Source organism: Passer domesticus, chromosome 3 (genome assembly GCF_036417665.1).
Source record: "Passer domesticus isolate bPasDom1 chromosome 3, bPasDom1.hap1, whole genome shotgun sequence".
Taxonomy (NCBI): Eukaryota; Metazoa; Chordata; class Aves; order Passeriformes; family Passeridae; genus Passer; species Passer domesticus.
Genome location: NC_087476.1, coordinates 108,976,603 through 108,996,081, shown reverse-complemented (window position 1 = coordinate 108,996,081; position 19,479 = coordinate 108,976,603). Strand labels below are relative to the sequence as shown.

The following is a 19,479-nucleotide window of genomic DNA, read 5'->3' as shown; positions in this document are numbered from 1 at the left end:
TATGTTGTTTACTTGGTAATTAGTGTCATCCTTCACTGCTGTCTGTGTGCATCAACTTGGCTGGGGGTTATAAGGATAAAATGGAATTATCCTGAAGAGATCTGAGATGAGTGACCTCACATGCCTTGCAATGTCCTACTTGTTAGTAGAATAAAACCCTATCAGGTACAGACAACTCCTTTCAATTTTCAGAATTTGGAAATACTGGAATTATTTTTTTTGTTTGTTTTTTAATAAACCAATCATAGTATGTGGCTTTAGGTACAAAAAATGGAAGCCCCTAAAACTGGCAAAAAATAGTAAATCTATGGCTTCTGGTAAGATTTTTTCATAATCAATAGGGCATAATTTTACTGCTAGCAGACATTACAAAATATGAGGATCATTAAAATATGAAGGAGAAGGTGTCTTCATTTTGGGCATAGAGTCGTGCTTTTTAAATCAGTTCTGTAGCGGGCAAGAATATGTCACTATAAAGAAGGGGAAAAAATGGAAGGCCGTGATAATTCTAAAGCTTGACACAAAACTATAAATCTCTTTCAAGTGAAGATACACAGATCTTTGTGGAGACCTCTGCAGCTAAACAAACCAACTAGCCTTTGATGTACTCATAATTATTAGGGGCTGAGGATTATGACTTTAGGCAAAGCTGTCTAGCAATGGGAAGGTATAGATCAAACCTGACATCATGACACAAGCAAGAGGAGAGGTGAGATGAGGTGGAGCCTAAAATAGCTTGGCATTACTGTAGACTTCAAGTAAAACAAATGACTCCACTTCTTGAAAAGAACACAAGGAGGGGAACAGTAAGTGCCTGTAACCCTCAAGAGAGTAAAATCCTCAGTGCCAGCTGGAAATTTAAAAATAGGATACAATGCCATGAGTGCTGGCTGCTGCTCCCTCCTCTTGAAGCCACCTTACACCTTGGTCCTTCCAAACCAGGTCTTTGCAGATGGCAGCAGCCCTGGTCATACCAGGTCCACCCATGAGATTGTTGCTTGCTAAAACCCCCTTCCAAAGCCCACTGAAGATGGCAGAAGTCCTTTCATTGTGTTTAGTGGGCTCTGTGTCAACTGCTGTGTGTGGCTTGATATGTTCAAGAGAGTGTGTGTATATGAGCACAGTTAAATAATTCCAAATTACTATGGAGCTTCAAAGACACTCATCTTGGGTGGCACAAATTAAAAAGGTGCTTGTGGAAACTAATTTCTTGCCATAGGTGAACTGCCAATCATACTTAGAAAGCATTTTTCATTAAAAATGTTTTTCTGGCTCTCTGGGGAAAAAGTTACATTATTAGAAAAATAAAAGCAAAAGGTTTGATTCCAGAGGTTTTGACTGACTTAAACTGAAAATAAAAATAAATAAATAGGAGATCTAACACTCATACTGAAGGGGGCAGGCTCCAAAAAAACTTTAGTATGAATAGGTGTCCCCCAAGCCCTCCCAGATCACAGCTCAGCTGTGTCTGGGACAATACCTTTGAAGCATGCAGTAAACATGTTATACAGTGAAATAAAAGTCATTAAATAAAGGCCAAGATTCTCAGTTAACTTGAAACTTGACAGATGACAAGAGAAAGCTGCACGTGCCAAGGAAGAGCAGGAAATGAAGAGGGCTTTGCCATCAGTGTCAGAAAGGGTACGTGAGGGTGAGGAAGAATATTGCTTGAGAGATGAAAGGAGTCATTATGGATCAGAGGAGAAGGAAATGTTACCAACTAGGCTAATGCAAGGCCAGAGAAGGTTACAAACACAGGGGGACAATTCCAAACATGGTCTTGAAATGCAAGCAGGCTCCCCTGGACTGTCAGGAAGAGGGGAAGATCTGAGTAAATGATAAGTGATTTGGCAGACTGTAATGCAAGACCAGACTGGTACCTCAGACAAAACACTGTAGGATGTGTCATTATTAATTATCACAAAGAACATGTAAGCCATTCAATGAAAAACACTACCACAAAACTAAGATAAAATTAATTAATTCTCCACTTAGGGTTCAAACTGGTGATGTTCCTTGCTAGTGAAGTGGAACATTTAGGGTCCCTACCTTCTAAATGTCATTTTACAAACACTGTGGGAAATTAGACTTCAGTCTCTGTGAGAACTGATAAGATTCCTTATCTTGCAAACAGTATGGAATACTTCCAGAAATATTTTAAAATTCTATTTTAAATGGAAAAACCTCAAGTGCTTTCACAAGACATTAGTGAACCACCAAAATGTTAGTCAGTCCCATCTAGCATTTCAGAACAATGCAATTATCTGAACATCAGTGTTTTTGTTAAGATACCTCTGTTAGAAATGTTGCCTAAACATTAGTTACTAATATTCTGAAATTCTAAGTAGAAATACAAGGTTTTCCAATTTGCCTTTCAACTATGCAGCAGTTATCTGTCTTGTCACAACACGAATCCCTTTTGGGTGAAAGCTGTTGATTTGAAGGTTAAAATCACCTTGCTAGGCCCTAATGTAATTTGTTGGAAGTTGGCCTTGGGAAACTTTCTGACACTGCCTACATATGCTCTTCGTTGGATATTCATTGAGCAATGATGTCTGAAGGGCTGAGCTCCTCACCTCCATGATCATTATTAGCTATGGCATTTCTTAACAGGCTCTGCCATGTCAGTTCTTTGCAACTCAGGTTTTACATTAGCAACCCACACTTTACAACACCAAACAGACTCACTCTCCCACCACAGAAAATACTGTTCCAGGAGAGTACATGCCAGGTTACGCTCATAAACAGAATTTATTAGTAACCTACATATATGCCAATATTGAATAAATTATTTATTCTCTCTTTTAATCAAGTGAAATGAGGTGCACAGCATACATTTCAGGCAAGGCTAAATGAGAACTCCCTGACCTCATTAAGGAACTTGTGGATCTACTACAGAAATAATTCAAAGGAAAATGTTTGGAAGAAGAAACCACAAGATCCATGGCCAGTGGTCTGCTGATCAAATAAGGGTGGGGAAAGAGGAGATAGCTAATGCCATTTCTGAGATATACAATACCATTACTTCAATCTTCTCATCCCTCAAGATGCATTTTCACAGGCTGTCAAACATTAAATCTTATGAGAACACTGATCCTCAGAAGATTTTAATCAGATGAACAAAATATATGATTCTGCCAAAACCATAGTTCACCTGATGCTTCATCTTGCTCAGCAATATTCTCACCAAGCTACTGTGCTCTGCAGGTCTACAGATGTTTTTACCAGATGCCCACAGACCTCCTTAGCTCCTCAGCTTTGAAGGTGGCTTCTTCAAAACAGTGTCCAGCAAACTGCAATCATGTGATGATGAACTGAGAAGAGCCAAAATTCAGAAAACCTTAAAAAAATCAGCCTATTTTTAGTTTTATCTTGACACAAATATTGGTATAATATATGTGAGGAATCTACCCATGTAGAACTCTGGATGACGTCCATAAATTTTAATTATATTGACACTCTACATTATTTGTAGGAGCTCGAAACTTTCCTGGAAGTCTGAGTTTGAAATACATTATGCTTGAAGTGAGCCCTGTACACAGAAATATCTTGACAAATTAAATCTATCTGGGGCAAGATGGAGCACACTTAAAGGCTTGGGAATCAGCCAGAAGCACTGACTCATCTTCTTTTCAAGCAGTGCTGAGCTGAGGTTTGGGGATGGGCTAGCTCAGGAAATTTCATCAGATATTGACATATGACAATGGTTCACTTTATATATATATATATATAGATATCTATATCTATATCTATCTATCTATCTATCTATCTATCTATCTATCTTTAAGAAATAAGTTGTAAAGGTGTCCAGTATAAGCTCAACAGTACTGGTTGCACCTTGCTGCTTAGGTTCTGTCTCCTTGTAAAAGCCTGAAGTGGGTGTTCAAGAAGTTTGGGGAGAAGTGTGACCATTGGTGAACTGAGTGGCTGCCAAGTCCAGAGAGCAGGGACCAGCTGAAGAGATCTGGGTTTGGGAAGAGGTCAAGTGACACAGACTTGTTTGAAATTGCATTTTAAAACTTCTGACTCTGGCATGATTTTTTTTCTCCCCCTGTCAAAGTATTAGAAAGATACAGCAATTTACATATAAAGCACTCATCATCTTTTGTTTTCATTGGGTCCACAAAGTTCATACCTCATGTCAACTTTTTTGTCAACAACCGTTTATGAAATAAAAACATCATTAGACGGGACGTTGCAATAAAGTACAACAAAACAAAACCTGTGGCTGAGATTTCACATGTTTAAGGTGAGACTGAATCTGCAGCGAAACAAACTCATGGGAGATTCCTGTTTATTTTCATACAAAATGAATTGGATGCAAATTCATTACTGTTTAGAGAATGAATCTCAGTGACAGTTTGTCCCTAGGGGCATTGAAAAGTACTTTAAATCATCCTGATAGTTAATTATTCAGCAAAAGTCTTTATCATATAAAATGACTTTAATAATTTATGCTAATGGAGCATTGCAGACGTAACTGTAGGACTGGTCTGGAGGAGGGGAAGACTTTGTGCCTGCACATTTACTGCTGAATTGTAGTTACACGTGTATGGCATTTGATATGCAAGGAAGGCATCTGTGATCACCTCTGTTCTTTTCCCTACCCCTCTCCCTGCATGTCCATCTACAATGATACAAAAGGCTCTCACTAAATTTATAAATAGCCCAGCTTCAGAAATCTACTAATCATGGTAGTTTGCAAGAAATTAAATGAAGATACAGATTAGAGTTTAAATTTTCTGGGTTAAGCGTCAAAGAACAGATAATGATCAGATGCAAGTCCTGGGCATCTGAGAGGAAGGAGAGGAGAGGAGAGGAGAGGAGAGGAGAGGAGAGGAGAGGAGAGGAGAGGAGAGGAGAGGAGAGGAGAGGAGAGGAGAGGAGAGGAGAGGAGAGGAGAGGAGAGGAGAGGAGAGGAGAGGAGAGGAGAGGAGAGGAGAGGAGAGGAGAGGAGAGGAGAGGAGAGGAGAGGAGAGGAGAGGAGAGGAGAGGAGAGGAGAGGAGAGAAGAGAAGAGAAGAGAAGAGAAGAGAAGAGAAGAGAAGAGAAGAGAAGAGAAGAGAAGAGAAGAGAAGAGAAGAGAAGAGAAGAGAAGAGAAGAGAAGAGAAGAGAAGAGAAGAGAAGAGAAGAGAAGAGAAGAGAAGAGAAGAGAAGAGAAGAGAAGAGAAGAGGGATAACTGCACACTTCAAAGTGCCCATTAAGGGATAACCTAAACAGGTCAGGATTTTTTTGAACTCGAGTGGTGGGAAGGCTTGCCCAAAAACTCAGTTATGGTGGAAAAATAGCTTTAAGTGACTTGAGCATGAAAATGAAAGACTCTGAAGAGAAGAGTTCAGAAGAGGCACCTCTTGATTCCTATTCTTCTGGAGAGGTGCTACTGTATTGCAGTAGCCTTGAAAGTCATGGATTTATACAATCTATAGAAATAGGCACATAAATGCATATATGGCCTCTGCATTTCTAGGTACAGGAGTGGCATTCCCTTGTATGCTCTGGGTAAGCAGGGAGATGTACAGCTCTAAAAGAATCCCAGGTTACCCAAGGTCTTAAAGGTTTTGTGACTGGCTCACAAAAAAGCCTTCTGAGCTTTAATCCTATTCTACTTCTTGGCGCTCAGTGCTTTCCTCTAATGATGCAGTAGAATAAGCAAAAACAGAACTGTGCAAATTTTATACAAACAATTTTAGGCTTTGTGGGTTTTCTTCCCTTTGTCTCCAGACACCTTCTTCTTGGTTCGTGCTATAAGCCATGAAATCAGAATGGCCTCATGTACTTGCATCTCTCCATGTCAATTCAGAGGAAACACAAGGAGAAAGTGAATGAATTCTGCGTTCCCCTGCATGAAAAGTCATTGTGTTTCAGCTGTTAATCTCACACTGCAACTTTAGCATTGCTATTCCTTATGGAATGGCAAGAATCCCACTTCATGCAAAGCTGCTGCTTTAAAGCCAGGACGTGAAGCTGTGCTCACATGAGTAAATGCTCCATTTGAGCGCTGCCAAAGTATCAATGCTGGATGTGGCTGCAGTGTGCACCAGCAAATATTTAGAGGTCAGTCAAATTGCCATGCCTGGCCTTAAATGTTGATATGAACAAAGATTTTTCAGACTCAGTCCCTTACCTCTTGCACTCAGTTCAGTTTGTATAGCCTGAAATTTTCTATATAGCCACAGTATAAATCTTTTTGCTTCATAGCTATCCTCACACAGGTACTGCAAGGCAAAGCTGTGTGATTTTTATAAGCCTCCTTTAGTTAGGAATAAAAATAATGTTCTTTAGAAACAAATGAAAATCCGGTCTCACTTTCAAAGAAAACAATGCAATCAAAACAATAACCCCTCTACAAATATAACAACATGTTCTACAGGACAAGTATTGATTAAAACAAAAGGGCTTTTTAGACACCATTAATTCTTACCAATTCCAGTAGTTATTGATTCTGCATCAATGTCATTAGCCTTTCTCTTTGCCACTTCAGCTAGTGCCAATTCACCCTTATCTAGAGCAAGGTAATGGATGTCCTTTGGAAATAAAGAAGAAAAAAGATTAATCTAAAATGAATCTCAAAGGAGCAACAAAAGGGATTTTGAAAGAAAGAGGTTCTTTTATTATTTAGATCACAAACACAGATGGAACTGATGAACCTACCATTACATTTTAATTCCCTCCAACGCAAATATATTTCCTTACTTGTGCTGTTGAATACAGCAATGAATAAAACACTGACCAATCAGGCACTGATAAAAGCAAAGCTATTGACTCAGTGTATGAAAGAAACCAATTTGTCGACTTTTAACATAACTTCTGTTGAATTAAAAGAATGTTGATAGGAGGTGGCTCTGTGTAAACCAGATCTGAAGTATTGGAACTCTCTTGGCCGACAGCCTCTATTTGGAGCATGCTAAATGCAGATGTGGTGCTTAGAGACCTGGGCTAGTGGTGGACCTGTTAGCAATGGGTTAACAGTTGGACTCAATGACCTTTGAGGAATTTTCTAATCATGATTTTATGATTTGAAGGTTTCCATATTTTAAGGACTAATTTTTGTCTGAATGTTGTCATACACTCACTGTTGAAGGCTGTTACCCTCACTGTTCTGTGGGTAAGAGGGTGATGGTCCTCCCTGTGCTGACATTGGAAGCAATAAGAGCAACAGTGGCTGTTCAGTGGCTTTAACATCCACAGGGTTGGCATGATTCCTGAGTCACTCCTGAACAACAAGGGGCTTTCCAAAAATGATGTCTAGAATTTAGAATAGTTGTTAATACTCTGGATCTAGTCTTTTATATAGAGTCAAAAACAGAGGCTGCAGCAGGGGTGTTATTATTATACAGAATTATAGAATGGCTTAGGTTAGAAGAGATCAACTCATTCCAGCTCCCTGCCCTGGGCAGGGACAACCTGCCCTTCCACTAGACCAGGTTGCTCCAAGCCCCATTCAACCTGGCCTTAAGCACTTCCAGGGATGGGGCAGCCACAGCTTCTCTGGGTGACTTCTGTTCCAGGGCCGCACCATCATCACAGGAAAGAATTACTTCCAAATATCCAATCTAAACCTGCCCTCTGCCAATTTAAAGCCATCCCCCCTTGTCCCATCACTGCATGCCCTTATCAAAAGTCAAGGCTTTTTATTGCGTATTAATATTTGTAGTATTAATACTACATACGGAGCTCTTAGTGGGAGAATATATTCCTGCAGACAAACTACTCTCTCGCTGCCCTTGGTTTTGGTCCTCAAAAAATAAAAATTTATTCTTGACCATTAATCAAGAGACAATTAATCCCCTCCTCTTCTGGCATCACAGACACGTGCTGCTCTGTGCATGAATTGTGACACAGAAAGTGAGAAAAATCCAACAACAGTTGCCAAAGTTTTTCCCCCACTACTTTGTTGAAGATGCCATTTGACATCCAAAGATTTGAGTTACTCCTTTGTTCTGGAAGCCATCTGCTTGCAGGAATTAAAAGAGAAAAGAAGTGTTTGCTGGAAATACTGACCTCTGCATGCCATAAAAGCAACAGTGTTCTCCCTAATGTGAAAGATATCAGGTGAAACCATTCTTCTTGATGTGAGTTTACTGCCATCTGCATCAATATCAACAGAAACTCTTACAGGAAAAGTGACTTTACTCTAGAAAGACATGTTTAGATGAAGAAAGTGAGAGTAATAGTGTTAGGAGAAAGACATGCTGCTTTCAGTAACCCCTCATTTAAAAACAAGAACAAGAATGTTAAAACAAAAGTGAAAATCTTAGAGAAACTGAGATGATTATGCAGGAAAGCCTGGAACTGACTTGCAGGATCTGCAGAGTCTGCAGGAGACAGCAGTGTCTTCTCATCACAAACACAGGTGTGACCAAAAAAATGTGCAAATGTCTTGGAGCAGAGTAATGGGTTATGAACTTGTGGTGAACTCTGTATTTCCTCTCTTTGTAGGCCTAACTTGGTTGTCAGGAGAAAAAGGCCTGAGCAGCAAGGTATGATTTCTATGAAGATTAAACAGCAGATACTGTCGCCTTATTTAGATAACAATAGAAGACCCAAGGGCTCTTGGACAAGTCTGAACTTACAGAGATTCAGATGTACAGGCAGACTTATTTAAAATACATTCTGACAATGTTTAATGATTGTTTTTTTGTAGCTTAAACTATGAGAAGTATTGTATACCTCTGTGCAATTTCAAATAGTAAGCTCGAGGATGGAGTGGAAACAACTGCAGAAAATGATGAAGTTTTGTCAGTGAAGAGCTTGTGCACTCTGTGTATTAAAGCAGCTGTTATTTCAGGTCTTGGTTTTTTCCATTTTCTGGTTTGAGTAAAAAAATGTAAAGGTATTACACATCCATCATTAACTAACAAGGGCCCTGTAACAAATAAAGGTTTGTAGTAGGTTGGCAAGTGGCTTGCTTTGTTGTTCCTCAAGTTGCTGGTAATGAAGAACAATAAAAAAATAGCCTTTGCCTCATCTCTAAATCAGCTTTAGAGAGAAAAGATTACAGACATGAAATCTCCTAATTAGACCATTTCAGATCTAATTTAGGTGTTTCTCATTCAAATAAACCAGCATAAGTGATTTTTCTAAGAATTTATAACTCTCTGAGTAGATTAAACTAGAAAACTGAAAAATCAGAAAAGAAGCACCAGATTACAGGGTGCTTTAAAGAATGACAGGAAAAAAAGGAATTAAATTATCTGAATATTCATAACAGATTTTTTTCTCACAATTACGTAAGAATTTATAAGTCCAAAGATCACATCTCTCTCAAACACAATGGTGACAATAAAAACAAATTCCAGCTGCTTATCAGGAGCTTGCTGAAAGGGCTTTATTTTATCATTTAACAGTTTGCTTACTTTTTGGACTACTTCCCTTTCCCCCTCACCTTTGTGACTCACAGAGCTGGCCGTTGGTGAGCAGAAGTCATTTGAAACACGATGTGCATTTGTCTATAGGATATTTCTGGGCAACACTCCAACATTTCTTCGAAGCATGCACTTTCCTCATCAGTGTATCACCTAAGATCTGACAGTTTTATTAAAGTGTCTTTTCCTTGCATTTTTTGCTACCTTTGGTACATGGGATAGCCTTTTGAATTTTCAGCAGCTGAGAGTTGGACTGCACTATAAAAGCATTTCAAGCTAACAACCTTTCCACTGCTTGATCTTTTCTGTCACAGATTGGATCAGTCACTGTCCAATACATGGAGCTGTTGTTCTTGATATTATGTCCTTTTCAGTTATTTTATTTTTCTTTTTGAACTTTGTAGGAGATGATATTAATTGATGGACTTGGATGTGACACAAGGGTAAAGCTCAGGGAGAGACACAGCAGTGTATGTATCTTGCTATGGCATCATCTAGTGATGCTATAGCTATAGCTGTAAGCCTTTTTTGTTTTTTCTTTTTCATTTCTTTGAAAGAAATTAGCCCTCAGACAGCTCTCTCTCAAACTTCTTTGCAGTCTCAAAACAAATAATGGGAAGGCTGTAGAGCCCTGTTTGGTGAAATTGAAGCTCAGGGTAAATTCTCTAAGATATAGGACATTTTCTCAGAAGTCTCAGGTGATGGGTCAATGTCTGCATGCTCCTCAACCTCTGTTGTATCTATTCCTCTCTATCCTTTCCTTTTCGTTTCTTCTCTGCTCCCCTTTAATAAACAGATCTTTCTCTTTCTCATTTTGCTTATGTCATCAGGCTATTATTTAGACTACTATTTCTTCTTGAAATCCCATTAAATTAATTGGGAATAAGGTGACTCCAAGAGCTAGCTGAGGTTTTAAAAATGGATAAAACTGCTTTAAATATATGCAAAATCAATTTGTATATTAGTAATTGCATTTTGCCCTACATAAACAATATATAGGAATCATTCAATATTAAGCAGAAGTGAGGGATACACAATCCTTGCTTAGCAGTAGCATTGTTATACTAATACCTAGAAGGACTGTAAGGTTTCAGGGAACAGGTTATCTAATTTTCACATGGTATTAAGCACAATGAAGCCAAATCCCTAGAAATTACCGTGACACAAATAAATACTCTTAATGACCTATGCATGTTTAAACTTCTTGAGTCCTGTACTTAGTGGACTTGTAGCAGTACCATGTTAGCTTATTGTAAAGTTTGTTCATTAGTGACTGACTTAGACACTTAGCAAAATGACATTTCCCCAGAGGAGGCAGGGATGTGTGCTGCTTGTAGCATAATTTAGGGGCAACTATGAGGAATTTCAAAGGTAATGCAAGCAGAATGAGGACATTAAAGAGCTGGTTTTGATCCCACAATGACAAAAGCCAGGAGGAACCTTTCAGAAATATACATTTACATTTAAGGGCATTTGGTAGGATGGGAAATAAAGAGTAGGTGTTGAGAGAGGAAAGGAAAGGCAAAGAGTAGGAAAGGATGGAGTTAATTGCTTTGTGAACAGTGAAACTCCTCTTGAAGAAAGTTGGAGAGACTTTTTGTTGAGAGTAGAACGTGTTATCTATCACCTGTGGAGTCAGGTACTGACAGTCCCTCTTGTTAGCAGCTGTGCACCCATCTCAAGACCCAACTGGTGTCTACCACCCTGATGTCTCCCACCGTGGCACAGAGGCACCCCCTCAATCCTGCTGTCAGCAGAGGGAAGGAAAGAGAAACAGATCACATAGAAAATGCTCTCAGTCATATGAGAGAAGGCCTTTAATGCAAATGCTGGGACATTTATTCTGTCAGAATGGCTAAAATTAGGGAATATTTATTATCTGTACACTGGGAGAGCCCTTGACAAAAAGCTTTAATCTGCTCCACACATGCTACAGTCTGAATCTTATATGTGGCTGCAGCAGTGCTTAGTATGATTAGGCAAAAAATTTGTACTGAAGAGGTTACATTCAATAAAGAGAGAAAAGGAAAGAGATGATCTAAAAAGACAAAATCAAGAGGAGTAAACATAGAACATGTAATGAATTTCCTAAAAGTCTGACATTTCCATCACATTCTTTTGATGCATACTTAGGAAAGTTTATCGCAGTATTCACATCTTTCTAATTAGATGGAACAAGCCAGATGATTAGAGCTGTGAAAAAAACATCAAAAGGTTCACACAACTTTTTATATAATTAGAAGGGAATTTTCATAACCCCTAAAAGCAGGATTTAATTGTGTAATTTAACATACAATTTAAATATCAAGATCAAACTAGCAGGGCAAGTGACTTAATGGGATAAATGATATTAACATCTAGTGTCAAAGCTTAATTTAAACAACAGAATGTCTTCATTATGCAAAAGAGTCAAGCAAACGAATCGTTCAAAGGGCCTTTTTTCAACAAGCCCTTTCCTATTGTTTCTTTGAAAACAATGAAATCAGCTGTGGAGCAGCAACATGCTGAGAGACTAGGAGAGCACGACTGGCTTTGTCCATCTGACCTCACTGTGACATTGTGGTGCAAGATCTTATAAAACAAGAACCTCCTGCAGTGCTCACACAGAGGACCTTTTAAGAGCTGGTTAATTTTACTTTTGTAGCTAATTAAATGGGAGGAGGCAGAGTGTGCATGAAATGTTAAAACCCTTGTGTTGATGCTGCTGAGCTTTGTTGTTTTAAAAGTACCAGCAGAAGCGTTCATAATTTGTCACTTTTCACAAAACAAGAAGAGACAAACTAAGAGCATTCAGGATCCCCAGGACATGGACAGCTCTTGTGACCAGGGCTCAGCAGTTGGACTTAAAGGAACAGATTAGAAATGTATAAGCTTATTAGAGTGAAAGATGACATTCACTCACATCAGGTCAGATGAAGAAAGGGAAAGTTTAAAAACATGTACAATAATTCCTGGAAAATTAAGAATAGCCTGTAGGCCCTGCTGGGGAAAATGTCAGTGACTCTGAAGATACTCAGTTCCTACTGATGAGTTTCATGATGTCAAAGGTAGAAAAGTTCTGTCTTCAGTATGTGTCCTAGGCTGCAAATGACCTGGAACTGTTGTAATGTGTGCAAAAGCTGACAAATAATATCCTCCAACAGCCTCTGTCTCCAGAAACAACTCACCATGAACAGGTCCCGAGCACCGATGTCAACAGCAAGCAGAAATGCTTTTTCAAACCTCTGATACCTGAAAGAAAACAGAAACATGTCACTTACTGAGGTTAACTTAAGAGCGGCATCAAATTTTGCTCATGGACAAAGTCCTTCAATGCTCACCAAAAATGATGCCAAAGCTTTACTGGGGAAACCTGATAAGCTCATAGTCAGATTGCAGAACTGTGAGTTAGGACAGTGACCACCCTTAATCTTCTTCATTGTTTAAAACCTTCACCAAGTGGTTCAGTGTTGAGTCCCATCAATCTGGTTGAATCAACATTGCACTGGCAAATGCTAATGCCAATGGAAAATTCTGCATTGGGCTAATGTCTCACTTATACTAGGCATAGATAACCATTATGTGACACTGTATTATGAGAAAGTGATTCTATCTGTACACATTTTCCTCTATTGCACATTTTTAACTGTTTAAAATTAGCTACGAAAATAGGCTTGGTGATTAGTTTTAGAAATGCAAATACCCCAATTTTCTTTCAGCTGGGAGGTAGAAGATTGATTCCATAAAGAACAATTTTTTGTCCCATTATGAAGTGGGAAAATTTCCCTTTCCATCTGTTAACAATTTCAACAATGGATCAGTTGTAGACACTTGAGGTTTGGAAGGAGATGACTTTTTTGCCCCAGTGGGGAAAAAAAAGCATTGTGATTTCTCAGGGTTAGAAAGATGTAGGCTGTGCTTGTCAAATGAATATTGTCAGACAGCATCACAGGGTGCCAGAATTTGTACAGCTCTGCACCTTGGTGGTGTCATAGGAAACAGTGGGCAGTGCTGCAGCTCCTCCTCAGGCCGGTGTGAACAAGAGGAAAGATGGGAATCCTCCTTCCCCTGGCTGGGTAAAGTAATCCCACATGATGCACCACACCAGGATTCCTGTTCCCAGCCACAGCCTCAGCGGTTTCCTGGCTCCCTCCTGTTACAGCCTTATCGCTCTCCTCTCTTCTACCACACACTTGGAATGATTCATCAGATTGCAAGATAGAACCAGAGAGGACTTTTCCTCAAGGAATAACATTCGTGACAAGAAGGCATAATATGTTAGCTTAAGTAGAAAAGGAAATGCACTCTCCAGGTGAGGTTCCTAAGAGCTGGAGTGGGGAGCCCTTCCCTCCCTAAAGCTAATCTCCCTGCTGTGCCTTCCAAGTACTAATTTGCAGCCCTCCTCACAGAACCAGTTTAAGGGAGGGGAAGAGATAAATCAAAGTTAACCTCTTGATTGCCAGGGAACAGGCAGTGCACCCCCACTTTCTCATGCCTGTCTGTGCATCTGAAGTTTTCAACATGATTCCTATGACAGATTTTCCATCAAAATATATGGCTTCGCAATGATGCTTTTGAAGCTATACTTTAATTAAGAAAAGTAAGTACATGTTAAAAGATGTGTATCCTGAACAGCTATCATGTTTATATTTTTTTCCTGGCATATTTTTTTTCCATTATGGATTAAATATACATTCTTAGTACTTAGAGAGGAAATTGGAAACTGAACAGAAACCAGCAATGTGACTGGCTAAAAAGAATGTCTGTATCATTATTTTGTATTTCCAAAGTTATCACTACATAGACTATTTGAATGACATTTGCTTTAGCCAAGGAAAAAAATGCCTGCAACCAAAAAATATAAAATAACTTTCTCATTTGATTCACTTGCAGAACAGAATCATGGCCTTAGGCTGTAATTTCTTTGCAGTTTCACAAAGATTTCAATTATTTTTTCTTTAATCAACATACATCAGTCTCATTATGGCCCCTATTCATAGAAGTGTGATGTTAACTCATTATTTTCAGATCTGTACTAAGGAAAAAAAGGGGGAAAAAAAGACTATCTAAGAAATGCTCTTCACAAACCAAAAGTGTTGCAAATAACAATCACAGTTACTTCATAAATTATTATAAATTGAATTGCTTTAAAAGAAGGCAGACGTTACAAAGAAGAGTGACAAGTATTTTTTGCTTGGCCAACAGTATTAAATCTGTCAGGAATATCCAGCATTTTTTAACCTAACTTTATAAGAACATAACTGTTATTCTGAAACCCTTTGTTATGAAAGTTTTGTTGGTTTTAATGTACAGAAACCATTAGAGAGAGGTCTATATAGCATGAGACCAACCTCGAGCTAATAATGCCTGTTGTATAAGCATGCTTTATCCTAGCAAGGCCTCTTACTGTTGTTAGCACACTCACTTAACAGTTTATCAGCTCCTCCAACAAACAAAATACCCCCCAAGTAAAACCTTCCCCCTTTTGTTCTTGTGCTACAGTCACCAGGTACAATATTTGCTCTCCAAAATGGAATCTCCAGGGCCCTGTGTTGAACAGTGTCTTCCCACCCCCTCTTCCTCCTTGCCCCTTGTTGCTTGGTTCGCAGGAACTCCAACAATCAAGACTTATATGTCTCTTGAAAAAGAGAGATAAGGAAATCCACCTGCAAACCGTGAAGTTCAGCCACTTGTTTGGTCAAAATGACAGGCAACAGAAATATGACCTTCAAGATTAGAACTCTGAAACTGCAATTAACTATGTAGGACACAGGAAAACATTTCCCTGCAAGCCATTTAGCAGAATACAACATTAACTTCAAATTCTCACATAACTAAAGAATACTGTTATTATATGCATTTCTGTATGTATTCTAAAAATGTATTAAAAAATCTGTTAGTATGGGCAAGGAAATCAAAGGGAAATGGGACTAATATAACAACAGGCATGTAGGTCAAAAATGGTCAAGGCAGAGAGAAATCCAGACTTGCCTTCCATGGTGAAGTGACAAACCTGCTGCCTGCCTGTATTTTGGGAATATGACTTAACTGAAAAGATGCCAGGATAGAAAAATAAAATAAAATAAAATAAAATAAAATAAAATAAAATAAAATAAAATAAAATAAAATAAAATAAAATAAAATAAAATAAAATAAAATAAAATAAAATAAAATATAATGTTATCTGTAACTTCAGAAAGGTTATTCTGCTCACTGGCATAAATAATAAGAGAATCAAATGTCTGGGATTTCCTTCTGTTGGCTGTTCAGAAATACAGTAATTTGAAACACTGTTGATCAAAAAAATGTGTATGGATTGCAGCCTGCAGAGAAGGGGCAAGAAGCCTCTTTGGTTTTTAGAAAATGTTCTACAAATATGTAAAAAGGCAAAATTTTTTCATCTGTATTCCACAACTCCTAAGTTGAATGTGGTCACTTAAAGATAGAGAAACATTTTTCAGACAGAAAATGGTCAACTTGAAAACACTTGTAATATTTAACCATAATATTCAAGTGTCTTGTAAGACCTCCAAGAACCAGAAAAATAAAATAAAAATCACGTGGAGGGAGGAGGAAGAGAAGGGAGAGGGAGCTCATGCAGGCAAGCAATATAGTGCAGAAAAGATGGAAACATTTCTTTAGGGACTAGTTACAACCAACAAGCCTTCTTAGACATGCTCATCGACCATGTAAGCATATTCCTTGTGCTGGGCTGATAAAGGAGGGCTGCAGCAGCTTTTTCCTTGTCTTCAATAAGAGTACACAACATTTAGAAAATAATCTGCAGGGGAAGAGCTGTGGCACAAATAATATTTATAAGGCAATCCTTTTTAATGGAAGAAATTTCAGAGTCCTCCTCATCTCACAGTCCAATCAAGAGTGATATGCATTCAAAAAGTGGATATTAAATATGCACTGAGCAAACAGAACAGGAAAAAATGAATATTGAAATAATTTACATGTAATCAAACTACACTGAAATTAAGTTTTAATTGTTCAGTATTCCATGATGCATATGCAGATTTTAAAGTATTCAGAATATCAATCAAGTGTTTACTTACATCAAGCAATTGTATTTAAGCATACAAAACAGATGATGAAAATATGTTCAATCAGCTACAGCTCCCAACATTTACTGCTGGGCTTACATGATCACTTTTAATTCAGTTATTTCATTTAATATTTCAATTTAATAGCTCATTCTTTCATTCAATTTCTAGGCATCTTGCCCATTTCTTAAACACAATAATAATAATTATTCATAAAAGGAGCTGTTTCCTCATAAATTCTCATATCAGCAATTTTTGGAACAGAAATGATTTTCATGCTTTTTTCCCCCTCAAAATATGTTGTTATTATCTGAAATATTTTCCTTTTAAATTAGACAATATTAAAAAAAAAGAATAACATCTGCAAAATGACTCTGAACCCCGTTCTGTTGGAATTCCAAGCCAGAATAATTAAAGATTATCAGGTTAAAGAACCTAAAAATTGCGTGGCTGGGTTGCTAAGTGGTTGATTTAAATGGGGACAGATTAGTTTTTCACCAACTGTTGAACACAACACCACTGATTTAGGCATGTAACTTTATGTCAGCTTCAGAGCCTATTTACAAAACCAGGGCTAAAAGGACTTCTATATTTCACAGGAAAAATTCTCATGTGTAATGGTCCTTAAAATGACAACCTAGAAATTCTATTGAGCTCCAATGAGATACTTTAATGTAAATTCTCAGTAAATTCTGAAGACTTAGATTGCTGTGTAATCCATTATACATAAAGTATAGTATTAGTCAAAGGTTTATATCCTGCATTTTATATTGAAGGCTGAAAAAGTAGTACTTAAGAGTTCCTGGAGAGGAATAAATATATCAAGATCTCATATTTCTTAAAAAAACCCCAGATAAACAATGAAAGAAACTCACTTTAAGCAAAAGTCAACCAAAATCCGAAATGGTTTTACCCTAATGAGTTCAGTAGGATGCCCTATTTTAAATAAGGTGGTTGTAGAAAACTGAATGCAGCCTGAAGACCGGGACCTCTCCAAAGAACCTATTTTGTGCTTCCTCCTACACAGGCTCAGCCCAGTAACTCTTCCTGTTCCCAAAAGTAGCCTGCCAGAACATCCTCCAGACAACACTGTCCTCCTCCCAGCAGGGCACCCACGGCCCCCTCCCAACCGAGGTTTGAACAAGAGGCCATGTGGACCACGCTCAGTGTTCTTGATTGGCAGAACTTCTATCTGCTGAACTTTCACTGTAGCTTTTTGGGACACAGATAACCTCCTGCATTCTATTTAACCCCAAGTGGTTGCTGATTTTCACAAAACTTGCAGGCATTTGCTTATTTCTGAGAATTCTTCCCTGTGTTAAATTGGCTGAGGTTCCCCAATGATTTTGGAAGTTAGTAGGGAAGTGGCAGAAGGATCAATGGATGCATTGGAAAGCTCCACCCTCTGAGATGCCAGCAGTATTATTTTGCCAACCTGCTGCTATTATGCCACTATACTTTTAGGTGATGAGCTCCTTTGAACAGGACACACAAACCTCTGAGGAGGGTTCACAGCCTCGTTACCTTCTAAGATACCGACGAAGAGAAAGTGCTGCAGAGCACACCAAAGGCTAATGGAGAAACAGCCACTGGGTCTATGTGTGTGTGAGTCAAGGGGATAATCTCCTAAATTGTATCCTAAATTGTATTTTAGATGTAGGAGCTCTAAAGGTTGTCCAGGCATAATCTATACATCCCTTCAGGCCCAGATTTAGCAAAGCATTAATGCATGGGTTTATGACCTATAATTTTCCATGGGCCCTAAATATGGGCATGTTAAGTGAAATGCTGGATTTGTGGCCTGAGTGACTTCTTTAAAAAGAAATCCCTTATGGAACCTTTCAAAGGTCATACACAAATAGGTCTCAGGTTAGTCAGCGAACAGCCATGAGAAAATACAGTATACTAATACAAAAATACAAGTATCTCAAGGCACCCAAAATCTCAGTCACTTGAAAGATATTGTAAAGTTACATATCTCTGACCTAAAGGAAGTCCACCCATAAATTAATAGATTGTTGGGTGTAGAACTGAATGCCCTTCACATCAAAGGGTACCCTCTGGTTTGAAGCAAGAAAGCAAACAAGCAAACCAAATTAAAAAAAATAGGAAGAAAGAGAAAGCTAATAAGGGGAGCCAGACAGAATGACTCTCTGGCCAGAGAAAGCCCTTGAGGGCTTTAACTGGTTGTGAATCTTGAGGTCGTTCCCAAACTAACCATAAAAAAAGTTAATAATCTTTGCATGTGATTCCTATCTTCTAGAATGATATTCTGCTCTTGGAAACCAATATGTATTTTTGAGTGAAATAGTTCAGGTGACTGCCTTACACACTTCTTCTCAAGACAGAATTTTGAGTCAGTTTTTCAAGTGAAACAAGTTAATTTTTTAATGAAGTAATTTAATAATTAGGGATAATTTAAACCTTTAAAATACACACTTAGCAAGAAATAGTTTACATGTATGAAATATTCTAGAAAAAGCAGTGGGTCTAGGTATAAAGAAAGATATGTAATTTATAAGTTGAACTTTGCTCGAGTTAATTACAAACCAGCACTACTGTAACACTCTGGAACTGCCTCATACCAAGAAACATTTGTTTAAAGATCCTGATTCTATGAACATTTATGCCACACACTTCTCATGTGATGCTGGTCATTCTTGTTGGCTTGGGTTCTTGTAGGATGGGCCACTGAAAAGTGTGGCTGCATCCCCTTACTACTGTGAATGAGAATACTTTCACATCTGACAAGTCTTCCAAAATTTTCCAGAGCAGGTGCCATAAAAGTCTGGATAACAGAAATTGATTACTGTCATAAAATATTATTACATAAATTGAAACTATTACAATTTGTATCTTTTAAAGTAGATCCTGTCTTGTAATCTGTACTTCCTTTCAATTTCCTACACTTCTTATTTCCTTTTTCATACTCATTTTCCTTCAAGAGAACATATATTTTGTTGCCATAGCAGTATTTCCCTACCTTGCAATTTTATCATCATGGCTTTCCTTCAGGTTTCTCTAAGCTGCAAGCAACACCCACCCAGCAAACAGAGGCTTCCCCCACCCCCAAACCTCTTCATTC

At 38.3% G+C, this 19,479-nt stretch overlaps 1 protein-coding gene across 25 annotated transcripts in view; it reads right to left on the bottom strand.

Moving 5' to 3' along the window:
• Window positions 1-19,479, bottom strand: part of WDPCP (WD repeat containing planar cell polarity effector) — a 147,791-nt gene that overhangs the window by 32,951 nt on the left and 95,361 nt on the right. For 22 of the 25 annotated variants that reach the window (XM_064414974.1, XM_064414973.1, XM_064414994.1 and 19 more), the window contains 2 exons: window positions 12,534-12,599; window positions 6,423-6,525 (listed from right to left, as the gene is read on the bottom strand). In XM_064414974.1, coding sequence (XP_064271044.1) covers window positions 6,423-6,525; window positions 12,534-12,599 — 169 coding nt within the window. Of the gene's footprint in view, window positions 1-2,953; window positions 3,315-6,422; window positions 6,526-12,533; window positions 12,600-19,479 lie in introns of those variants that run through there. The other 3 variants (XM_064414996.1, XM_064414997.1, XM_064414998.1) reach the window with 2 other exon arrangements.